At 51.4% G+C, this 22,543-nt stretch overlaps 1 protein-coding gene and 1 non-coding gene across 3 annotated transcripts in view; one reads left to right on the top strand and one right to left on the bottom strand.

The window, feature by feature from the left end:
• GALNT6 (polypeptide N-acetylgalactosaminyltransferase 6) overlaps positions 1 to 22,543 on the top strand; it is a 38,456-nt gene that overhangs the window by 11,118 nt on the left and 4,795 nt on the right. For both annotated transcript variants that reach the window (XM_059082787.2, XM_067009316.1), the window contains 8 exons: positions 2,779 to 3,371; positions 5,298 to 5,470; positions 14,032 to 14,181; positions 15,438 to 15,672; positions 19,329 to 19,446; positions 20,826 to 21,026; positions 21,561 to 21,692; positions 22,306 to 22,407. In XM_059082787.2, the coding sequence (XP_058938770.1) occupies positions 2,881 to 3,371; positions 5,298 to 5,470; positions 14,032 to 14,181; positions 15,438 to 15,672; positions 19,329 to 19,446; positions 20,826 to 21,026; positions 21,561 to 21,692; positions 22,306 to 22,407 (1,602 nt within the window). In that variant the 5' untranslated portion in view covers positions 2,779 to 2,880. The remainder of the gene's footprint in view (positions 1 to 2,778; positions 3,372 to 5,297; positions 5,471 to 14,031; positions 14,182 to 15,437; positions 15,673 to 19,328; positions 19,447 to 20,825; positions 21,027 to 21,560; positions 21,693 to 22,305; positions 22,408 to 22,543) is intronic.
• On the bottom strand, positions 2,074 to 2,180 carry LOC131767555 (U6 spliceosomal RNA). The gene has a single exon (XR_009338759.1). It is a non-coding gene; the product is annotated as a U6 spliceosomal RNA (small nuclear RNA).

Genomic DNA, 22,543 nt, shown 5'->3' with positions numbered 1-22,543 from the left:
TTTAAGTACAACAGAGTAGGGAGTATGGCTGAGCAGGGATTTATTAATGATAATAATAGAACTAGTTGAAGGCTGAGTCTGTGCCAGACACTCTGCCGAGAATTTTACATACATTATTTCTGATTTAATCCTTCCCACCACCCTGTGGGTTAGGTATTAGTTGCCCCCATTTTATAGATGAGGAAGTTGAGGCTTAGATTAAATCATTTGCCCAAGGGTCACACAGCTGCTACTGATAGAAACTAACACTTTTAGAGCACTTACTGGGTGCAGAGAGTGCTAAGCTTTTTCCATGAATTATTTCATTGAACTTAGTGCTTACAACAAACAACCCTAGGAAGTAGGTGCTGTTATTATTAGAAGCGGCAGATCCAGAATTTGTGCCCAGCTTCGTTGCCACCAATGTCTAGTCCTTAACTCCTGAGCCTTATACTTGCAGAGCTGTGTACAGAAAGTTTTACAATCACTCTTCCTCTGAGGTCTGGGACCACGTACATGAGGGTAGATGCTGGGAGCCATGTTCCTGCCAGAAAGTGCTATCATTAGAATCTTAGATTTTAAAAAATATTTTCTTAATTAAATATGAGCAGATACAGAAGAATATTTATCAAATATGTGTAGGGTACAAAGAAGAGCAGTGCCACCAGCAACCACCATCCACTATTTTTTTAAATATTTATTTAGGCTGCTCAGGATCCTAGTTGAGGCACTCGGGATCTTTTTTAGTCGCAGCATGAAGGAACTTGTTTAGTTGCGGCATGAGGGATCTTTAGTTACGGATGCAGACTTCTTAGTTGCAGCATGTATGTGGGATCTAGTTCCCTGACCAGCGATCGAAACTGGGCCCCCTACATTGGGAGCGAGGAGTCTTACCCACTGGATCACCAGGGAAATCCCGCCACCATCCACTTTTTTAAAAAATCACTTCACTTAGAAGTCCCCTGTATTATTCCCATATCTTTCCTCCCTCTTCAGAAATGTCGGTTTCACTGTTTCTTTTTTCTTTTTTTTTTTTTTTGCGGTACGTGGGCCTCTCACTGCTGTGGCCTCTCCCATTGCGGAGCCCAGGCTCTGGACACGCAGGCTCAGCGGCCATGGCTCACGGGCCCAGCCGCTCCACAGCATGTGGGATCCTCCCAGACCGGGGCACGAACCCAAGTCGCCTGCATTAGCAGGCGGACCCTCAACCACTGCGCCACCAGGGAAGCCCCCGGTTTCACTGTTTCTTTATATGTAGCTCTACCACATATTCTTTTTTTTTTTTTTTTTGGCCACTCCTCTCAGCTTGCGGGAATCTTAGTTCCCTGACTAGGAATTGAACCCAGGCCCATGGCAGTGAAATCACGGAGTCCTAACCACTGGACTGCCAGGGAAGTCCCACACATACTCATTTTTGTATTCATAAAACATATGTTGCTTAGTTTTATGTGTTTTAAAATTTTCTATAAATAGAATCATACTGGATGTATCTCTTTTTTTTAACATCTTTATTGGAGTATAATTGCTTTACAATGGTGTGTTAGTTTCTGCTGTGTAACAAAGTGAATCAGCTGTACATATACATATATCCCCATATCCCCTCCCTCTTGCATCTCCCTCCCATCCTCCCTATCCCACCCCTCTAGGTGGTCACAAAACACTGAGCTGATCTCCCTGTGCTATGCAGCTGCTTCCCACTAGCTATTTTACATTTGGTCATGTATATATGTCAGTGCCACTCTCTCACTTCATCCCAGCTTACCCTTCCCCCTCCCTGTGTCCTCAAGTCCATCCTCTACATCTGCGTCTTTATTTCTGTCCTGCCCCTAGGTTCTTCAGAGCCTTTTTTATTTGTTTGTTTAGATTCCATATATATGTGTTAGCATACGGTATTTGTTTTTCTCTTTCTGACTTGCTTCACTCTGTATGACAGACTCTAGGTCCATCCACCTCACTACAAATAATTCAATTTCATTTCTTTTTATGGCCGAGTAATTTTCCATTGTATAAATGTACCACATCTTCTTTATCCATTCATCTGTCGATGGACACTTAGGTTGCTCCCATGTCCTGGCTATTATAAATAGTGCTGCAAAAAGTATGGAACGTTTCACAAATTTGCATGTCATCCTTGCACAGGGGCCATGCTAATTTTCTCTGTATGGTTCCAATTTTAGTATATGTGCTGCAGAAGCGAGCACTGGATATATCTTTCTGCAACATGATTTTTTTCACTCAACATTGCATACAAGTTGTGGCATGTAGAAGTGGTTCATTCTTTGTCACTGCTGTGCGGTCCTCCGTGCTGTGGATATTTCACGCTATTTATTCATTATAACGCTGACAGACATTTGGATTGTTTCTGATTTTTGCCTTTTTCATCAGTGCTGCTAGAAATGTTCTTGTGCATGCCTCCTGGCATACGTGCGCCAGAGTTTATCTGGGATGTAAAACCAGGAGAGGAATTGTGGGGTCATGGGGTATGTACGTTTTAAATTTTTCTAGAGAATGCCAAATTGTTTCTCCAAGTGTGTTAAGTTGATTAAATCTCTTCATGTAGAGTTTCAGTGTTGCAATTATTCTAGATCCATGAATGTCAGAATCTTAGGGCAGAAAAGAAACAGAGTCCATTTTCCTCATTTTCTGGATGGAGGAAATTTAGGTGCAGGAAAGTGACGTGACTGGGCTAAGGTGATGTCACCATTCAGCAGCAGAGCCTGGACGCGAACCCCGAATCCCCCGACTCCCTCCCCACCACTGCCTTGGGTCATTTCTCTCTCTCATCCCCCCCCTTCTCAGGCCGAGGCCCCAGGGTGTGGCCACCACGACCCATCAGGCTATTTCCAGGGCCGGGCCAGCGCTTGGAGCTGACCCAGCCGGGGTTCCCATTGGTTCCAGAGGATGAGGCTGCTCCGCAGACGCCACGTGGCCGTGCGCCTGGCCATGGTGGGCAGCGCCTTCGTGCTCTTCCTCTTCATCCTGCAGAGGGATGTAAGTGGCAGGGAACAGGCCACAGAGAAACCATGGCTGAAGTCCTTGGTGAGCCAGAAGGATCATGTCCTGGACCTCATGCTGGGGGCCGTGCACAACCTTAGAGATTCAATGCCCAAGTTCCAGATCAGGGCTCCGGAGCCCCAGCAGACACTGGCCTCCACAAACCGGACCTGCCTCCCCGAGTTCTATGCCCCAGCTGAGCTGAAGCCCTTCTGGGAACGGCCACCACAGGACCCCAATGGCCCTGGGGCAGATGGGAAAGCATTTCAGAAGAAACAGTGGACGCCCCAGGAGACCCAGGAAAAGAAAGAGGGCTATAAGAAGCACTGCTTCAACGCCTTTGCCAGTGACCGCATCTCCCTGCAGAGGGCCCTGGGCCCGGACACCCGGCCCCCTGAGTAAGTAGCGCCGTGTCCTGGGGTGAGGCCAGGGGTCTGCCAAAGGCGTGGCTGGTATGGCCATGGCCACAGGCTGAGTGCCAGGTATAGGGCTGACAGGGATTTTAGAGTATGGGCAAGGATTTCCTCTAAGCCCTCACTTTTCCTAATCAATTGCCCTTATCCCAGGGCACAAAAGATTTTCTATCTTTTGATACAAAAAGATTTTGTATATTCACATCAAAGATTTTGTGTGGGGTTCGTATTATGGTCAGGCCAGAGGCTCAGGGAGACCTGTGAGAGTGAAACACAATTGTGAAGGTGACAGGGTACAGAAAAAGGACCTCTGTCCAGGCTGGGACCAGACCTGGCCTAGGGGTGACTGGGATGGCCTGACTGCAGGCCACATATTTGGTGGCTTTGCCCCATGCTGAGGCCTGCCCCAGAGACTGCAGGTCTCCGCTGCTGAGCTCTTGGCAAAGGGCATTTCCCAACAGCAGCCCTGGTGGTCAGGATTATCCCCACACCTCCTGGTTTCTTTCAGTGAAGACACAGGGCCAAGAATTCATTCCAGTCTTTATGTGAAGCTGTTTGTACTTTCAATCCCAGGCAATGAACCAGTTCTTAGATCTTTGAGCTGTAGCCACTTCAGTCTGTGTTCATACTGTCCTCACGTCAAAGGTTTTGTGTCTTTCTCATGTAGACTTTGTCATTCCCAACTCAAGGGTAATACCCTTTTTGGCCTTTTCTTACATGGCAGTTCCTGTCCTCAAGTTCATGATTCTTTAGGACTTTGAACCTGGGGTTCCTCAGACTAGGACCTAGTATGGAGGCCTAGAACATGGAAACAACCCAAGTTATCAGGGCTCCTAGCAGGGAAGAGCAGTGGGCATGAGGGCCGCCAGTGGAGGAAGTCTGGGAGTCTCCTCTGGAAGGCCCCTGAGAAATCTCTCTGATCAGCAGACGGGGTTAAGAAAGGGCATCAGGGGGCTTCCCTGGCGGCGCAGTGGTTAAGACTCCGCACTCCCAATGCAGGGGGCCTGGGTTTGATCCCTGGCCTGGTCAGGGAACTAGATCCCACATGCATGCCACAACTAAGAGTTCTCATTCAACAACTAAGGAGCCCACCTGCTGCAACCAAGGAGCCCATGTGCCACAACTAAGGAGCCCACAAGCCTCAACTAAGACCTGTCACAACAAAAATAAATGAATAAAATAAATATATTTTTTTAAAAACTATAATGATTTAAAAAAAAAAAAAAGAAAGAAAAGTCATTAGGCCACATGACTCCTTGAGATCCAGCATTCACACATTCCTGCCCCCAGCCGAGATGGTGTGTCAGAGAGGGTGGCAGTGTGGCCAAGTGCCACAGAGTGGCTGGAGTGGATGAGGATAGAGAAAAGGTCACAGGAAATTGTTTGTGATAATAGTATCAGATTCCAGGGAATTCATGAGGAAATGGATTAGAGAGAAACTGTACATCATAAAGAGAAAAGCCTTTTCCTCTTATTGAGTATGGAAATTGTAGTCACTTTTCTCAGATGTCAGAGTTGCCTTTTATTACTTCCCCTCTGGGACCTCTGGATTGGATTACACTTTATGCAGCACACATATCACTGAGGAAGAGAGAGTCAGCCCTGGGAACTCCTAGAGCAGATGCAAGAAGTGAGAGGGATGCCCTCAGCATCACCGCTGGGGTACCGAGCCAGCTCTGGCGGAGACAGTTTTGGAGTGGGTTGGGTAGGACCTGTGCAGAGGCTCAGAGTAGGTGGCAAATAGTGGGGAAGCTGGAAACAGGGAACAGCTATTCCCAGCTCCAATGGGGAATGGAGGCCGGGGGAATCCAAGGAGCAAAGGATGGTTATAGGAATCTGTGGACCGAGCCCTTCCTGCCCCCGGAACTCGCAGGGACCTGGAGAGCTGTATCTACACGTTCATCCTTGCAGATGTGTCGACCAGAAGTTCCGGCGCTGCCCCCCACTGCCTGCCACCAGCGTCATCATTGTGTTCCACAACGAGGCCTGGTCCACGCTGCTGCGGACGGTGTACAGTGTCCTGCACACCACCCCAGCCATCCTGCTGAAGGAGATCATTCTAGTGGATGATGCCAGCACGGAAGGTGAGGCTAAGGGGCCCCCCAAGGAGAGGCCTGGGGTCTCCCCTGGTATTCTGTGAAAGAGGGCAGGTGCTCCTGAGGGAAGAGGCACTGCCTCATGGCCTGTTGTCTGGCATCACAGCTCATCATAGAGGCAAGGAGCAGGAAGAAGGTAAGTGGGGCCCAGGGGGCAGGTAGACCACATTTCTAGAGCCCAAGCTTCATTCACATTTTACCCCCAAAGCTCCAAAAGCTTAGCAGTTCTGGCTTCAAGGACTCCCTTAGAGCTGCCAAGCCCAACCCCAAGTTAGAAATGCCAGGAGAGGTCAGGGCAGGGCAGAGGGTGGGGACGGCCTTCCCTCTGTTTCCTACCTGCCGTACCATTCCTTTGCTCTTGAAGATTCCACCTCAGAAGCCCTTTGCTATAGTTGGTAATAGACAAGTGAGGTTGCTCGCCAAACTTCCACCATTCAAAGCAATTCCAGAAACATCTACGGAGTACTTTGTGCCTGGCACTGACTTAGGCACAGGGGATAGTATGACAAATGAGGGACTTCCCTGGCAGTCCAGTGGTTAAGACTCCACGTCTCCAATGCAGGGGGCTCAGGTTCGATCCCTGGTCGGGGAACTAAGATGCCACGTGCCATGTGGCCAAAAGAAAAGACAAATGACAAATGAGACAGATCTTGCCCTGAGTAGGCTAACAGCCCCCGTAGTCAGATGACTGCTAACAACACCAGCCACCATGGTGTGGCCTGTAACACACCCCAACGGACGCGAAAGGGCATGGACTTGAGAGCCTGACACCCAGGAACTCAAGTCCCAGCTCTGACTCTTCCTAGCTCTGTGACCTTGGGCAAGACACTTAGCCTCTCTGAACCTCAGTCCCCTCTTCTAAAAATGAAGACATTGGTGGCCGAGGGCTCAGAGATAGGTGGTAAATGAGATCATTCCTGTGCTACAGAGCCCTTAGTCTCGAGTAAGAGCTCGTGTGCATTAGTTTCATTTTATTCTTTGTATGGGAGCAAGGCGCTATGGAAGGTGTTATTTCTGTGTGGCATGGCTAGGGCTGTCCACTATGGAGGCCAGATTAGAGCGGCGCCTGAAAGCCTGAGTGTTTAGGGAGAGAAGAGGTGTTGAAGAGCAGTCCCGGAAGAGAACAGCATCAGCGGAGCCCTGGAGACATCACCGTGTTTGTGCTGTGGGAAATGACACTAAAAAGATGTTGAATGAAATCCATACCGTGCTAAAAGTATTTATTTGGGGGGGGGGGAATAAAACAAGGTATCATTGAAGGTGCTTAAGCTGGAGAGTGACCTTATCTCAGAAGGATGGCAGCTTTGGGGAGGGTAATTGTCAGGAAGAGAGGAAGAGGATCCCGAGTCCAGAGAGGAAGTTCAGAAATCACTTGAGCATGGGATGCCGGGGCCAGAACTAGGAAAGGGACTGCGGGACCCATGCATCGGTGGAGCGGGGTCCTCCAGGAGCTGAGCCCTCCTCCCAGGTGGCACATGGGGGCTGAGGCTCTCCCGGGTTGGCTTCCTGTGCCCATGCTCCCGTACTGAGGGCAGGAACTGTGCGGCCCCTCTCGTGGAGCTGCTGATGCCCCGTCCTCTCCCCCAGCCCCCTCCTGCCCTCTGGATAAGAGGACTAGGGCCGGGGAGGTCAGCGGGAGGAGGAGCTGAGTATGGGCACTGTTGAGTCCATTTCTTCAGGGAGCTCACGTTTCCCCGGGAAGGACAGACACCTAGCAGCACTTACAGAGCAAAAGCAGACAAGTATCAGCGATGCCGTGAAAGGGTCTGGTGGATATAAGGAGCAGAGAGATTAGCTTCTGGAAAGGGAGGGGCAGAGAGTTTGGCGGAGAGGGTTGGGGCTAGAGAATGGCCCCCGGGGAATCTCAGTAGCCGTAGATTGGTTGTAAGGAGTGGGAACCAACGTATCAGCTGCCCCTCCTCGCAAACTGGGCTCTCTCCTAACCCTTCTCCCCACAGCCCTGAGCAGCCTATCCCTCAGAAGCTTCTTCCCTTGAATCCCATGTGGTGGAAGTTCTCAACAGTTTCAACGTGTCACTCCAAATTGTGTACATCCCGAAGGCACAGTTGGGCAGTTCCTATGACCAGGCCAGCCAGTGACGTAGTACCAGGCTGCCACGGACAGCTTTGAGAGGGCAGAGTGGCCTGTGCCTAGTAGGGTGGGCTTGGCAAAGAGCCCACCCCTCTCGGGCCACCCGACCTGTTCCCGTTCCTTCTGGTGGCCTCTCCCTTGTTGCCCTGGACTCTCTCATACAGCCAACTCCAGCATCTCGGAATCACTTGCCTGAAAAAACGAAACCAGCCATTATTCTTAGTTTCCTGGGTCCTGGCCTCCTTTGACGATCTGTTAAAAGCTATGCCCCTCTCTCTAGAACAGTGCACAACTGCCACAAGTGTGCACACACCCACATTTGTGCATGTAATTCCAGAGAATTTGTGGACTCCGGGATAAACCACCCTACCTTGAGGGCTTTGGGACTCTGGGTATACTTTCAGCAATGTTCAGTTCAGCAAAGAAAGAAAAATACCCTCAGATCCATGGTCAGAAATCTCTGCAGTCCACGGTGGGATAAAATTTCCCACACGTTTGACCGTTTGATCAGATCACCTGGCTCTCATGATACGCACACACAAACAATGGCTGTGTCCCTGCTGAAATTCAACGTCTTTGCTCTCTGTCCTCCTATCCAGGTGCCTGGCAGCACGGTTTGATCACAAGTGGACGGGCATTTGATACTGGGGGGTGGGTATCAGAAAGAGGCCCTGGTGCCAGGCTGGGGAACTTTTTCTTTCCCACTTCACAGTCCGTCCCCAGGCACAGACTTCCCTCCTGCGTGGCCAGGTCAGCAGCCGAGGTCCACTCTTGGTCTGGCACATTCCACAAGCTCCTAAACACTGCCCCCACCCCAAGCCTGTTGGTCTACCATGCCCCAGACAGGGCAACTCCTTGTCCAAAGCCCTGCCCCGCCCTTGGCAGGGAGGCTGAGTAGTAGAACCTACGCCTCCCTCCTCTGGGAATTCGCTAGATGGTTGGGAGGAAATCAGACACTTACCAAGGACCCAGAGAGCCGAGATATGAACAGGATCCTCTGTGAGCAAGTTCCTCAAGGAGAGAGGAGGAGTGGGGAGACGGGGTTGGCCTGGGAGGGGCTGTAGGAAGGGGAGGAAGGATCAGCAGGGAAAGGAAAGGAGCTGAGGGGCAGCCCTGACGTCAGGAAACACACTGTGAGAGACGCAGGGGAGGAGACATTGGGAGCACTTTGGATTAAGCCCACGATTTCCCCCACTGCCATCTGCCCTGACGGGTCAGAACTGAAGTGAGGGGCAGTTCCTCTCGTGGCCCCCTCAACTCCTAAGAGACACCAGTAATGCAAGTCAGGAATTATTCAAAGCCTCCAATTCTAGTTGAATTACAACTTGCAGTGTCTATTCTAACAGGTAAAGTTGCTTTATTACTGCTATCTCTTACCTCTTTCCTTGTTGTTTAATATAGGAAGATGTCTCTGTAGTAACTCTACGTCCTGGATTTTCTAGGAAAGTTTCCATTCGATATTTTCTTCCCCATAAAGAAATTCTGCTATTCCCGCATGTCAGTTTCACCTGCCAGTTTAATCCTCACGCTTGGAGATGGAAAGAGGCCGATAATGAGTCTGGATTTGGGTTCGAAAATGTAGCCCAGTGTCTAAATGTTCCATCTGGGGCTTCCCTGGTGGCGCAGTGGTTGAGAATACGCCTGCCGATGCAGGAGACACGGGTTCGTGCCCTGGTCCGGGAAAATCCCACATGCCGCGGAGCAACTAAGCCCGTGAGCCACGGCCGCTAGGCCTGCGCGTCCGGAGCCTGTGCTCCGCAACGGGAGAGGCCACAACAGTGAGAGGCCTGCGTACCGCAAAAAAAAAAATAAATTAAATAAATAAATAAATAAATAAATGTTCCATCTGGGCAGGAGGATTGTAGAATACGCCCAAAGGGTGTTAACACTCGTTCCTTTCTCCTGTTCTCCTTGCAAAAGGATTAATCAAGGAAAATTTCCCCATTGCAGTTCGATTTGAGGCTGGATAGAGTATAGATGGGCATGAAATGAAAACAACATAAAACGAGAGAGGAAAAGTTAAGAGAGGAAGTCCTCTCTACAAGAAAGGCTTTCTGTTTTGTTTTTCTTTTCTAGATTTTTCAACAGCCAAAGAAGAGGGGGAGAGTCCACAAGAGAAGAGTAAATAAAGGCAGTTCACTGATGTGCTTAATAAGTATTTATCAGTACCTACTGAGCACCAGACCCTGGGCAGCCTCCAGGGGTATAACAGTGAACAGTTGAACAAGGTGTCTGTCTTTTTAGAGCTTACTTTTTTAATGGGAAAGACAGAAAATAAATAATTGCAGATAGTAATAAGTGCTAGGAAGAAATTAAATTAGAAGAAAAATAAGAATGCAGGTGATGGGCTACTCAGTAATTAGGCAGCTTTTTTAGTCAGAGTAGCCAAGAAAGGCTACTCTGAGTGCTCCCCACAAAGGGAACAGCCAGTGCAAAGGCCCTGAGGCTTAGTGTGTTAATGGGGCAGAAATAAGGTCAGGATGGCTGCAGAGAAGCAAGCAAGGAAGCAGAAACAGCACCGGTACAAAGTGAGCTTACAAAGGTGAGCAGAACGAAATCACAAGACCTTTTTAAGCAATAGTGTAGTGTTTGGATTTTTGAATGTGTGTGGTAAAATATACATAAAATTTACCATTTTAACCGGTTGTAAGTGTACCATTCAGTGGCATTAAATACATTCTTATTGTTGTGAAACCATCACCAGAACTCTTTCATCTTCCCAAATTGAAACTCTATGCCCATTAAACAATAACTCCCCATTCCCTAGCCCCCCAACCCCTGGAAACCCCCATTCCACTTTCTGTCTATGAATTTTACTACTGGAGGTACCTTGTATAGGTGGTATCATACAGTATGTGACCTTTTGTGTCTGGCTTATTTCACTTAGCATAATGTCTTCAAGGTTCATCCATGTTGTAGCATGTCAGAACTTGCTTCCTTTTTAAGGCTGACTATAACATTGTTTGTGTAGACCACATCTGTTTATTCATTCATCCACCCATGGACATATGGATCGTTTCCACATTTTTTACTCTTGTGAATAATGCTGCTATCAACATGGCTGTACAAATATTTTTTTGAGCCCCTGCTCTCAGTTATTTTGGCTGTATACCCAGAAGTGGAATTACTGGACCATATGGTAGTTCTTTGTTTAATTTTTTGAGGAACCATCATACTGTTTGGATTCGTTTTTTAAGTGCAATTTTAAACCACCGTAGTGACATGATGTGATTTCTAGTTTTAAGAGAGAACTCACTGTGGCTGCTGTGTCACAAGTTGATTGGGAAGAGGAGTGTAGAGTAGAGGCCGGGAGACCACTTAAGACATGATTGCTGCGGTGACGGTGGGGATGGAGAGAGATAACTGGCCATATTTGCTGAAGGACTGTTTGTGGAGCGGGAGAGAGGGGGAGAATCCAGCACGATTCCTAGTTTAGAGCAGCTGGAGGGATGCTGGTACCGTGTATTTACATGGGGGGAGGCTGGGAGGGCAGGTAGGGAAGAAATCTGGGGCTCCATTTCAGGCGTGTTAGGTTTGTGGTTTTGTTAGACATCCAAGAGAAGATGGCAAGGCCAGGAAAAAAGGCCCAGGAGCATCTGCATGTAGATGGTATTTCAAACATGGGACTGAGTAAGGCATGTGTGGGGGAGGTCACAGGAGTCTCGTAGACTCCAGTCGTGAGGAATGAAGCCGGGCTGGGGTGGTGTGGTGTTGAACCTGAATGAGGAGGGTCTCGTCTGGGGGACCTACGGGAGAATGGTTGGGCCCGTCTGTCTTTCCACACTCGGCTCTGCTGTACTCAGCTCTTGGGTTTATGTCTAGTGGGTCCAGGGAGGCGCATGACTTAGGAGAGCTATCTCACTGCCCCCCCCATCAAAGGGCCTGAGGCTTATGCTCAGAATTCCCAGGTCCCACCTAGCCACCCGAGATTGGAGGGAAGGCGTGGGAGAAGGGCTCTGTAGAGCTCAGGCTGCCCTGACGTTCACAGCTCAATGCTTGGAGTGCTCTTACCACAAAACCCACTTCCTATGATGTTTTGTCCCTGGGTTATCTCCACCACCATGAACTTCCTGTAAGCACAGTTATGTTCTCAGGGGAAATGTCTGCCGTCAGCCGCGCCGAGAAAGTAAGACTCCCACACAGGGATCCTCCCACCTCCCTGTTAGAGGCAGCACTCGGGGCTGTGCTTGGAGGATGAGCCTAGGAGCTCCGTGAAGGCAGGACCCAGACCCCGGCCCTCCCTGCCCAGGATAGTGGCTGACACCTGGCAGCGTGTTCACAGGTGTTTGCTAAGTGAGTGCTGGGCTGAAGCTGCCAAATGAGGCTAATTTTGACTCATAAACATTGGGGACAATACTCCCTATTTCATAGCGCTTTAATCTTCACAGAGAAGATTAAATAAGAAAGTCAACATGGAAGCACCTAGTTCCATGAGTGGCACACATTAGTGCTCAAGTATTTGGGCACTGTGTGTGTGTGTGTGTGTGTGTGTGTGTGTGTGTGTGTGTGTGTGTGTGTGACTGTGTCAAAGTAGAGAGAGAGTGACTTCCCTGACGGTCCAGTGCTTAAGAGCCCGAGTTTCCACTGCGGGGCCCGGGTTCGATCCCTGGTGGGGGAACTAAGATCCCGCATTCTACGCGGTGTGGCCAAAAAGAAAAACAAAACGAGTAGAGCGAGAGATCAATCGCGCCTCCACAAAACTGACTTAGGACCCCAGTTTGTGTGACACTGCGTTGAGAGCGAGGCCTAAGCCTTGGCCCCTCCCACAGCCCTCAAGAGAAAGGACACAGTCAGCCGTCACACCTGCCCCGCGCCGCCACTTCTGAAACCACAGGCAACTCCATTCTGCACAGTGGGGAACAGAACAGTGGCACAGATAAACCAAACCAGCAGTTACTGAAACATCACTAAGATTTGGACTATGTTCCAAGGTGGATTGCTTCAGAATAGGGCTATATTTCATGCTCTGAGGATTTCCGACTAAATAACAAGAGTCATGAAGCGAGCCCCCTTTCAGAGGGGGCTGGAGATCTCAGCAGATACCCCTCCCTTCAAAGCGCTTTCCCCACCCCCTCCAATTCAGGATGGTTGCCCCTCCTGGAGACTCCCCCAGCCCTGCACCACCTCTGGCAGGTCACTCATCACCTACCCTGCCATCGCCCGTTCCCTGGGTGGCCAGGCTCACCACTGTGCCTGGCTCATGGAGGTGCTGGGTAAATGGTTTTTAAATGTAATTAAAAAGCCGCTCAGCAGCTTTTCATCTTCCTAAAGAATTCCATGTGCAGAGGAAGTAATAAAGAGGATTAGAGTGGGGACTTCCCTGGTGGCTCAGTGGTTAAGAATCCGCCTGCTAATGCCGGGGACACGGGTTCGAGCCCTGGTCTGGGAAGATATGCTGCAGAGCAACTAAGCCCGTGCGCCACAACTACTGAAGCCTGAACTCTAGAGCCTGCAAGCCACAACCGCTAAGCCCGCGAGCCACAACTACTGAAGCCCGCGCACCTAGAGCCCATGCTCCTCAACAAGAGAAGCCACCGCAATGAGAAGCCCGCGCGCCGCGATGAAGAGCAGCCCCCGCTTGCCGCAACTAGAGAAAGCCCACGCACAGCAACGAAGACCCAACGCAGCCAAAAATAAGTAAATATATATATATATATATATATATATTTTTTTTTTTTTTTTGCGGTACACGGGCCTCTCACTGTTGTGGCCTCTCCCGTTGCAGAGCACAGGCTCCGGACACACAGGCTCAGCAGCCATGGCTCACGGGCCCAGCCACTCCGCGGCATGTGGGATCTTCCCGGACCGGGGCACGAACCTGTGTCCCCTGCATTGGCAGGTGGACTCTAAACCACTGAGCCACCAGGGAAGCCCTATTATTTTAAAAAGAGGATTAGAGTAAGACTCCTTGCTGCTGCCCCAGAAGCCAGAAATCAATACTTGTGTCCGCTCTACCCGTCAGACTTACTGTGAAGAGCCTGGGAGACAGGGACTCAGACAGGGAGAAATGACTGCCACAACCCCCAGGTGTGGAAAGAAGGGGAGGCCCGAGTCCCAGCTCTGAAAAGATGGGGGGCTGAGAGGGTGCAGAGACCAAGAGGGGCATCTGAGAGCCTTTGTCAGAAGTTGATACTTGATCTGAGAGCAAAGGAACACAACTCTGAGGTCCTGTCTCAGACGTCAGAGAAGGCGCCCCGGTAAGCAGACACAGAATGGGCCCAACAGAGCCGGTGGAATGTCCTGGCAAGGCGGCCGCGGGCAGTAGGACCACACAGGGGACCTCGTCCTTCCATCCCCCCCACGCCTTGGGCTTCTATGGAGTTGCTCAGCGCAGTGTGGGCGGGAGGGTTAAAATGCAGGCCCGCTGGAGGCCTGACAGCACCCAGACTTGGTGCACACGGAGGATTAGGTTTGCAGCAAAGTGGGTGAGCTGGCGACAATGACCCTGTCCCTTCCAGAGTACTTGAAGGAGCCGCTGGAGCAGTACGTGAAGCGGCTGCAGGTGGTGAAGGTGGTGCGGCAGGAGGAGCGGAAGGGGCTGATCACCGCCCGGCTGCTGGGAGCCAGCGAGGCCCAGGCGGAGGTGCTCACCTTCCTGGATGCCCACTGTGAGTAGAAGAGGGCCGGCCTGGCTCTGTCCCCCTTCCCTCCCTGGCAGATTGAAGAGCTGGGACCATGGCATCAGCAGAGCACCTTCCAGCTCTGCTGTCCCAGGATCGAAGCAGGCTTGGGACTCCCCTAGCTTCTTCTACCCCTTTTCTCACCCCAGCGCCAAGGACGGTTATCAGGAGGCACACACAGCCCTAAAACAACTGGTGACCCCACAGTTGCTGGGAGTGTGTTCTGGAGCCCCAGACGTTCCTCTCTCCCCCACATCATCTGAACCTCATTCTGAGCTCAGCCCCCCGGAGAGGCCTCCTGTCGCCACTGGGCACTGGTTGGCGTGGCACTTTCCTGCAGGGCCACCTGGGGCCAGGAAGGCCTGCTTCTTGCCCCAAAACACAACACTTCCCCACCATTGTCAGGGAAAGAAATGTTCCCTAAAAGCAGTGATACATATTCTGAGAAGCTATAGCCTTGGAGTCAGAAGGCCTAGATTTGTGTCCTGGCCCTGCCACTAACCAGGCCTCAGTTTTCTCTTCTATCAAGTGGGATGAGGATGCCAACCTTACCAACAAAATGAAGGCTAAGTCAAGTCATATATGCAGGGCTTCCCTGGTGGCGCGGTGGTTGGGAGTCCGCCTGCCGATGCAGGGGACGTGGGTTCGTGCCCCAGTCCAGGAGGATCCCACATGCCGCGGAGCAGCTGGGCCTGTGGGCCATGAATGCTGGGCCTGCGCGTCCGCAGCCTGTGCTCTGCAACGGGAGAGGCCACAACAGTGAGAGGCCCGCGTACCACAAAAAAAAAAGAAAAAGTCATATATGCAGTTCATCGAAAATCCCAAAGGGATGATTATTCTATAGCTCAAGCTGAAGCGTGAGGTGCAGAGATCCCTGGGAGAGGGGACACTCCCCCACTGTGAAACCCACACTTGGGCGGGGAGGGCCGACTGAGTGGATAGGCTACAGACCCTGAAGACACCCCTCCAGGGCCTTCCCTGTGCCTTTGGGTCCACCATGTTACTCCCCTGAGACCTCCATTCTCCCCTCCAAAGCCACCTCCACCTTTTTGGTGGGGAGAGGGCAGGTGTAGGAGGGTCCTGGGAGATCTCTGTCCACTCTCTGTGGCCGTGGAGCTTGCGTGTGTTTCCCTGTCTACAGCTAGGGAGTGGGCGCTTGTCCTCCTGGGGCTCCCCACTGGTGGGGGGCACGGGCTCAGCTGTGGGCAGGACCCTGACTGATGTCTCCTGGTGCCGACCTGCAGGTGAGTGCTTCTATGGCTGGCTGGAGCCCCTCCTGGCTCGCATCGCCGAGGACGAGACGGTGGTGGTGAGTCCAAACATTGTCACTATAGACCTGAACACTTTTGAGTTCTCCAAGCCCATCCAGAGGGGCCGAGTCCAGAGTCGTGGCAACTTTGACTGGAGCTTGACCTTCGGCTGGGAGACCATACCTTTACATGGGAGGCAGAGGCGCAAGGATGAGACCTACCCCATCAAGTAAGTACTGTGGCCTGGTGGGCCCACACCCTGGTCTCTGCGGTCCCAGGGACCTGGGCCATCTCAGGTCAGCATTTGTGAGGTGCTCTATGAAGCACTTGACATATTTAATCATCATCCCCTATGAGGTAGGTACTGTGATTAGCCTGGTTTGCAGGTGAGAACGCTGAGGCTCCTGGTGATGAACAGTTGGCCTCAGACTATACACCAGAAAGCGGTGGAACAAGGATGCCCATCCCGCCAATCTGGCCCCAGACCCGTGTCCCCACCATGGCTCTGTCCTACCTCTCACCGTAGCAGCTGGCTCTCACTCACCACCTTCTGTGTGCCAGGCCCTGGGCTAAGGGCTTTCCACACCTTATCCCATTTATTCCTCCCTACATGTAGAAGGGGGTGACTGCTGCTTTCAGAGAGATGGAGGGTAGAGGCCATTGTAAAATAGCCATTATGATAAGAGGGGGTGGTGTGTGCACCCAGGTCACCGTCTTTGAAAAGACTGAGAACATATTAAAGGAAAATAGACAAATGTCCTGCAGTTTACAGTGTGTTGCAGTTGCCCTGAACTTATTCGGGAAAAGGGCTAGATAGCAGATATTTTAGGTTTTGCCAGCTACAAAAAATAATCCTTTCAAAATGTAAAAACCATTCTTTGCCAGAACCTTAGAAAGCCAGGCCAGCTTTGGTCCACAGGCCACAGTCTGCCAACCCCTGAGCTAGAGGGCAGATGCTTGAAAGTTTACCCATTGTTTGATGCCCAGCTGGGTTTGCCTTCCCTTCACACACACGCCCTGCCCCTCCCTCTCCAGATTGCCTGTTGGTGTTGGTAGAGACCACAGACGTCTCAGCTAAACTGAGTTGGGGAGTGACTTTTAGAGTACCCTTTGCTTCTGGATTATCTGTGCCATTGCGTTCCTATCCTGGCCAGGAAACTGAAGGGTCAACCAAATATATATACCAGGGATGGAGGGAAGCAGAGTTTGGGGATACGGTGAGCAGAGATAAAAGGGAAGGCTTCCTACCCATGCACATGCCCAAATCCTAAGAAATGCTGCCCAGAGCATCAGTAGAGAGGGCTCAGGTGGGCTACAGGAAGGAATCCCATGGATCCTGAGCAGCCAGCTGCTCTGTGTCCTTTAGAAGGAAGAGAAGAAGCAGCAGAAAGGGCAGAGGGGAAAGGAGAAGGCAGGAGAGAGAAATCAGAACTCCCGATAGACCCTCTGCTTGGTTCATACATGTCTTTTTTTTTTTTTTTTTTTTTGCAGTACGCGGGCCTCTCACCGTTGTGGCCTCTCCCGTTGCAGAGCACAGGCTCCGGACGCGCAGGCCCAGCGGCCATGGCTCACGGGCCCAGCCGCTCCGCGGCATGTGGGATCTTCCCAGACCGGGGCACGAACCCGCGTCCCCTGCATCAGCAGGCGGACTCTCAACCACCGCGCCACCAGGGAAGCCCAGATGTCTTTTGTTTGAGATGTACATCAACAAAACCCCCTTCCCCCAAGCTGGGGGCCAGGCACACAGTGGCACAGTCAGGGACAGGGCACCTGGCCCCCACCCATCACTGACGTCCCCCGCTCTGACGTCCGAGGAACATACAACTGGAAGACAAAGCTCCAGTGTTTGAGGAATTAATTTGCTCTCTGGTCCAAATGCCCTGGTGGCATGCAGGGCTTGCCTGAGGCACTTGGCATAGTACCCACTAGGAGGTCTGCAGGCAGCACCGTCCCTTCCTCCACTCCCAAAGTCAATGGGGAGGCCAAGAGGAGAGGTGAGGACCCAGGGGACCCTAGGAAGCAGGCCAGGAAATGCAGAGTGTTTCCCAGAGGTTGCCTGTTGGTTGTGGGTCTGCAGTGAAGTTCCCCGTGTAGAGTTTATCCTCAGAGATAATTTGTCAGTGGCTTATTGGTCAGAGGGACCTCTCAAAGCCAAGAGACAGGCCCAGGTCGGGGAAACCCTGAAGAAGTAGCAGGTTAGGGACTTGCCCAGTGGCGCAGTGGTTAAGAATCCACCTGCCAATGCAGGGAACACGGGTTCGATCCCTGGTCCGGGATGATCCCACATGCTGCGGAACAACTAAGCCTGTGCACCACAACTACTGAGCTTGTGCTCTAGAGCCCGTGAGCCACAACTACTGAGCCCATGTGCCACAACTACTGAAGCCCGTGCACCTAGAGCCCGTGCTCCGAAACAAAAGAAGCCACCGCAATGAGAAGCCCACGCACCGCAATGAAGAGTAGCCCCAGCTCATCACAACTAGAGAAAGCCCGCACAAAGCAACGAAGACCCAATGCACCCCAAAACAAATAAATAAATAAAATTATTTTAAAATAAGGAGGGCTTCCCTGGTGGCGCAGTGGTTGAGAGTCCGCCTGCCGAGGCAGGGGACGCGGGTTCGTGCCCTGGTCCGGGAAGATCCCATATGCCGCGGAGCGCCTGGGCCCGTGAGCCATGGCCGCTGGGCCTGCACGTCCGGAGCACAGGCTCCGCAACGGGAGAGGCCACAACAGTGAGTGGCCCGCGTACCGCAAAAAAAAAAAAGGAAGCAGCAAGTTAGTTCCAAAATGCTCATCTAGAATCCCAGGACTTTCTGAGGCTTTCCTGGCCTTACTTGGGCTGGCTTAGAGCCCCTGGGGGAGGCCACAACCAGTGACAGAAAGCTTGCCTGAGCTTGAGGGTTTCCCAACCAAAATTCCTTCCAGAAAGTGGCTGCAGGAGCCAACTTCAGGGCGACAACAACAGCCATAGGGTAACACCAAGGTCCTGGGTAATAGTCTTGACCCGTCAGTCCAGTGAACACTGATTGAACCCCTGCTGTGTGTGAAGCACCTTGACCGGTCTTGGGCTGACAGAGGTTTCTGCTTGGTTGTGCCACATGGAGCCACCCACTGAGGGCAGCAAAGCGCCATCCAAGCCAGCCTGGCGTGGCACAGAGGCCAACAGCTAATGATCTGTGTGCACTCCTGCCCTGTCTCCCACCCCGGCCTTCAACCCTTAGCCCAGCCCCTCTCATGAGCAACGTGGTATCTAAGTTCTAGATGTTTTTGTCAATTTATCTAAACATGGGTCTGTGCCTCCCTGCCTTTGTCTGAAAGCCAGAATCTTGCTGTCGCCTCCAAATGCTCCCTGTAGTTCAAGTTGAGCTTAATTTCACCTCGCTTCCTACTGTTTCTGGGAGCACCTATGTCCAAAAACAATTTCACATAGCTTCTGATAACCGAGAGTCTACTATGCTTTAGGAACTTTGCTGCCAAAAAGCAAACGATTGTGGCTTTTCCCTCAGCTACTACACTGAGCTCTCAGAGGACAAGATCTGTCTCTCTTTACTCTGTACGACTAACACGCAGCACAGGCCCTGGAAGCCCGTGTGTAACACATCCTTGGTTGAATGAATGAATGAATGCATGCCTTTTAGAAGAGAGTAATGATAATTACATCTCTCCTCAACCTGATCTTAGAAGGTGAAGGGAACATAATAAAAGCTCAATAAACATCTGCTAAGTGCATAAGCTAGTGGAAGAGGGGCTGCCTATCCCAGGTGAGAGGAGAGGAGGAGGGAGGGAGTTTAAGAGGTGTCATCGGTGAGTTCACAGCTTTCCACGCCAGGTTCTGGCCCCTCTTCCCCCCAGAAGATGCACATGCTTCTCCCTCTGTCTCTCCAGATCCCCGACGTTTGCTGGTGGCCTCTTCTCCATCTCCAAGTCCTACTTTGAGCACATCGGTACCTATGATAATCAGATGGAGATCTGGGGAGGGGAGAACGTGGAAATGTCATTCCGGGTGAGAGTGAAGAGGGCTTCGCGGGGGAACCTCAACGTCCCAGGGTATGGCCTGAGAACCTGTCTCTTAGGCGGTGGCAGGGATATCAGCTCTTCAGCTGAACTTGGAAGGGTGGCTGTTTCCCGTCATGGCTCCGCCTTCCCTCGGCCCCCTCCCTGTCCATGGCAGTAGGGCCTTGGGAGTCAGATTGGACAACTGAGAACAAATTACTGGGCAGAACTCCTCAGAGGGAAGGGATAATAGAGGTAATAGGGACCAGACATCTGGAGACTGGTGACATCTTTCATGATGTCTGTTGGAAAAAGGTTAGGGTGAAGGTGGAACAGGTCAGTAAGCAGTCACCCTCCTTTTTCTGGAAAAATCAGGCTCTGCTTTCCAGGTCAGAGACCTCATGCCTTGGTAGCCTTAGGAGTTTCCCTCCCCTGTGTTCAGCAAGCCCTTCATAACCGTAGGAGATGATGGCCAAATTCTGGTGGGCCCCAGAACTCTGAGGGATTCCAGGAATAAGGAAAATCAGGATTAGGTTGGAAGAAAGGCTTGCCTCTTCATGAAATCTACACAGATCCCCATCCAGTAGAGAGTAATTAACAAGTAAATGAGCTTGTTTATGAAATCACCTCTCACAGTGCTTGGCACCTGCAAACACATCATTGATACCTGCTGTTACTATGGCTATGATTATGTATTTCTGTTGCTGCTATGCTAAAATGAATGACAACATACCTCCCAATCTAAAACCTAATAAAAGGAGAAGACACAGGTGGAAGGGATGTCGTAAACCAGCCCTCTGCCAGAGGAGGGTCACCAGCTCAGTCACCACAACTGCCATGGTTCTGATCCTAGGCTCGTCCATGAGCCTCTGACCTCTGTTCAGTCTCTCTGCAAGGAAGCTAGTGTGCTAAAGGTCCAGGCGATCACCACAAGCCACCTGATGGTGGCTATTAATTAATGAATTGATGCTTTGATTAGGTCACAAGTTGATCTCGATTTGGAGGAGCTTGAGTTTCCAGTAACACCTGCGTGAACTGACAAAATCACATTTCCAGGTCAAAAAGCCAGGTGGCCAGAGCTCACAGTAGGTAGATGGACATAAAATTCGCCAACTGTCTTTTCTCCAAAGCGGGCCCTGGTAACCCTCAGGACCCTGCAAATTTCTGTTTGCTTTAATCAGAGTGAACCAACATCAGAGAGCCAGAGATTGTATAGTTATGGCCTGGGAAGAAGCCTGGTCAGTGTCTTTTTTTTCCAGGGAGACGGCGCAGCATTTCCCTGAGTCCGTGGACCTGGGGTCTGGCACCCTGGGAATGGAACAGAGCTGCTTGGGGGGAGGTTTTCCCACCCACCCCCTGCAAACCCCATCCCATATCCTCTTACGGCAGGTGTGGCAGTGCGGGGGCCAGCTGGAGATCATTCCCTGCTCTGTGGTCGGCCACGTGTTCCGTACCAAGAGCCCTCACACCTTCCCCAAGGGCATCAGTGTCATTGCTCGCAACCAAGTGCGCCTGGCTGAGGTCTGGATGGATAGCTACAAGGAGATTTTCTACAGGAGGAATCTGCAGGCAGCAAAGATGGCCCGAGAGGTGAGAGGGGAGGGTGCCCAGGAGGTGTTTAGATGAATAGAAGAAGGGCAGAATCCCAGCGCCTGGTCAAGAGCTTAATGATGACAGAGACCCACCCATCTCCACCACCCGGTGTCTTTACCCCCTCAGACCTTGGGAGCTAGAGCCCAGGCTCTATTTTGGAGGCTAGAGAATGGGAGAGGAGGCTTTGTTGTCCCTGCCTGGAGAGCCCCAGTATCTTTTAGGAGGGGAGGGAGAAAAGATTTGGAGGAAGAACCTCTTACGGGAAGAATGGCTTTACTCTGAGAAACTAGGAATTGAAGACTGGGAGAAATCTGGGTGTTCACAGGAGGTGGGGGTGGTGCTATGGGCACGGGTCCCAAAGCCAAGGCAGGGGGTTTGGGATTAGATATGGGGCCCAACCGGTCCTGAGCAGGAATGAACAGGAGACCCACTCTGGGAGAAAGTAGTCCCAGAAACTCTGGGCTACCTCCACCCAGACAAGAAGGTCAAGGCTGGTGGAACTGACCCTTAGGGGGCTGGCTTGGTTGACAGAAATCCTTCGGTGACATTTCGGAACGACTGCAGCTGAGGGAACGATTAAACTGTCACAACTTTTCCTGGTTCCTGCACAACATTTACCCAGAGATGTTTGTTCCTGACCTGAAGCCCACCTTCTATGGAGCTGTGAGTCTTGAGAACCAATGTGCCTACCCATCATCACAGAACCCCCAGGAGAAGTTCAGGACCACTTACCCCGCGGCTGGATGACAAACAGCTGATTTTTACTCTCCACACTCCCTTATCCAGGAGGAGGACCGAGAGGCCACCCTGGGCTTCTGGAGCTAGCTAAAAACCTTATAAGGAAGAAACAGCCCCTAAGCAGCAGTTCTCAAATACTCACATGCATCAGAATCACCAGGAAGGCCTGTTAAGACACAGGCTGTTGATTCAGTAGGACTGGGTTGGGGCCTGAAAATTTGCATTTCTAACAAGCCTTCAGGTGATGCTGATGGTCTGGGGATCACACTTTGAGAACCACTGCTCTTAAGGATATTCCCATATGCTGAGGGCTGCTCCCCGGGACCTGGCAGCTTGCCCCCCCCTGACCTTGCCCAACCCCTGGGCTCTGCACCTCACTTTACTATTCACTTCAGGCGTCTGCCTTAATGAGCAGAGGAGGAAAGTCACAGAGGAGAAATCCAGCTGTGCAGATTTATCCCAGATGGATCCCACACCACAAACCAAAAACTTCCTAACTGTGCTCCCCTGGTTCCCCTCTCTTCGCAACATGCTGCAGCTCAAGAACCTCGGCATGGATCATTGCCTGGATGTGGGAGAGAATAACAATGGAGGAAAGCCCCTCATCATGTACACCTGCCATGGCCTTGGCGGCAACCAGGTACAGAGCCCAGCCCGAGGCAAGCCTGTCTCTGGGGCATCTTCTCCCTTCACAGGCCCCCTTCCTCCACTCAGAATTGTCCTGTCCTGAGGACTAGGGTAGGGGAGATCCAGAGACAGGGGGAGATACCAGCCCT

This window comes from Kogia breviceps, chromosome 12 (genome assembly GCF_026419965.1).
Source record: "Kogia breviceps isolate mKogBre1 chromosome 12, mKogBre1 haplotype 1, whole genome shotgun sequence".
In the NCBI taxonomy this organism is placed as follows: Eukaryota; Metazoa; Chordata; class Mammalia; order Artiodactyla; family Physeteridae; genus Kogia; species Kogia breviceps.
This window is presented reverse-complemented; position numbering and strand designations above follow the sequence as displayed.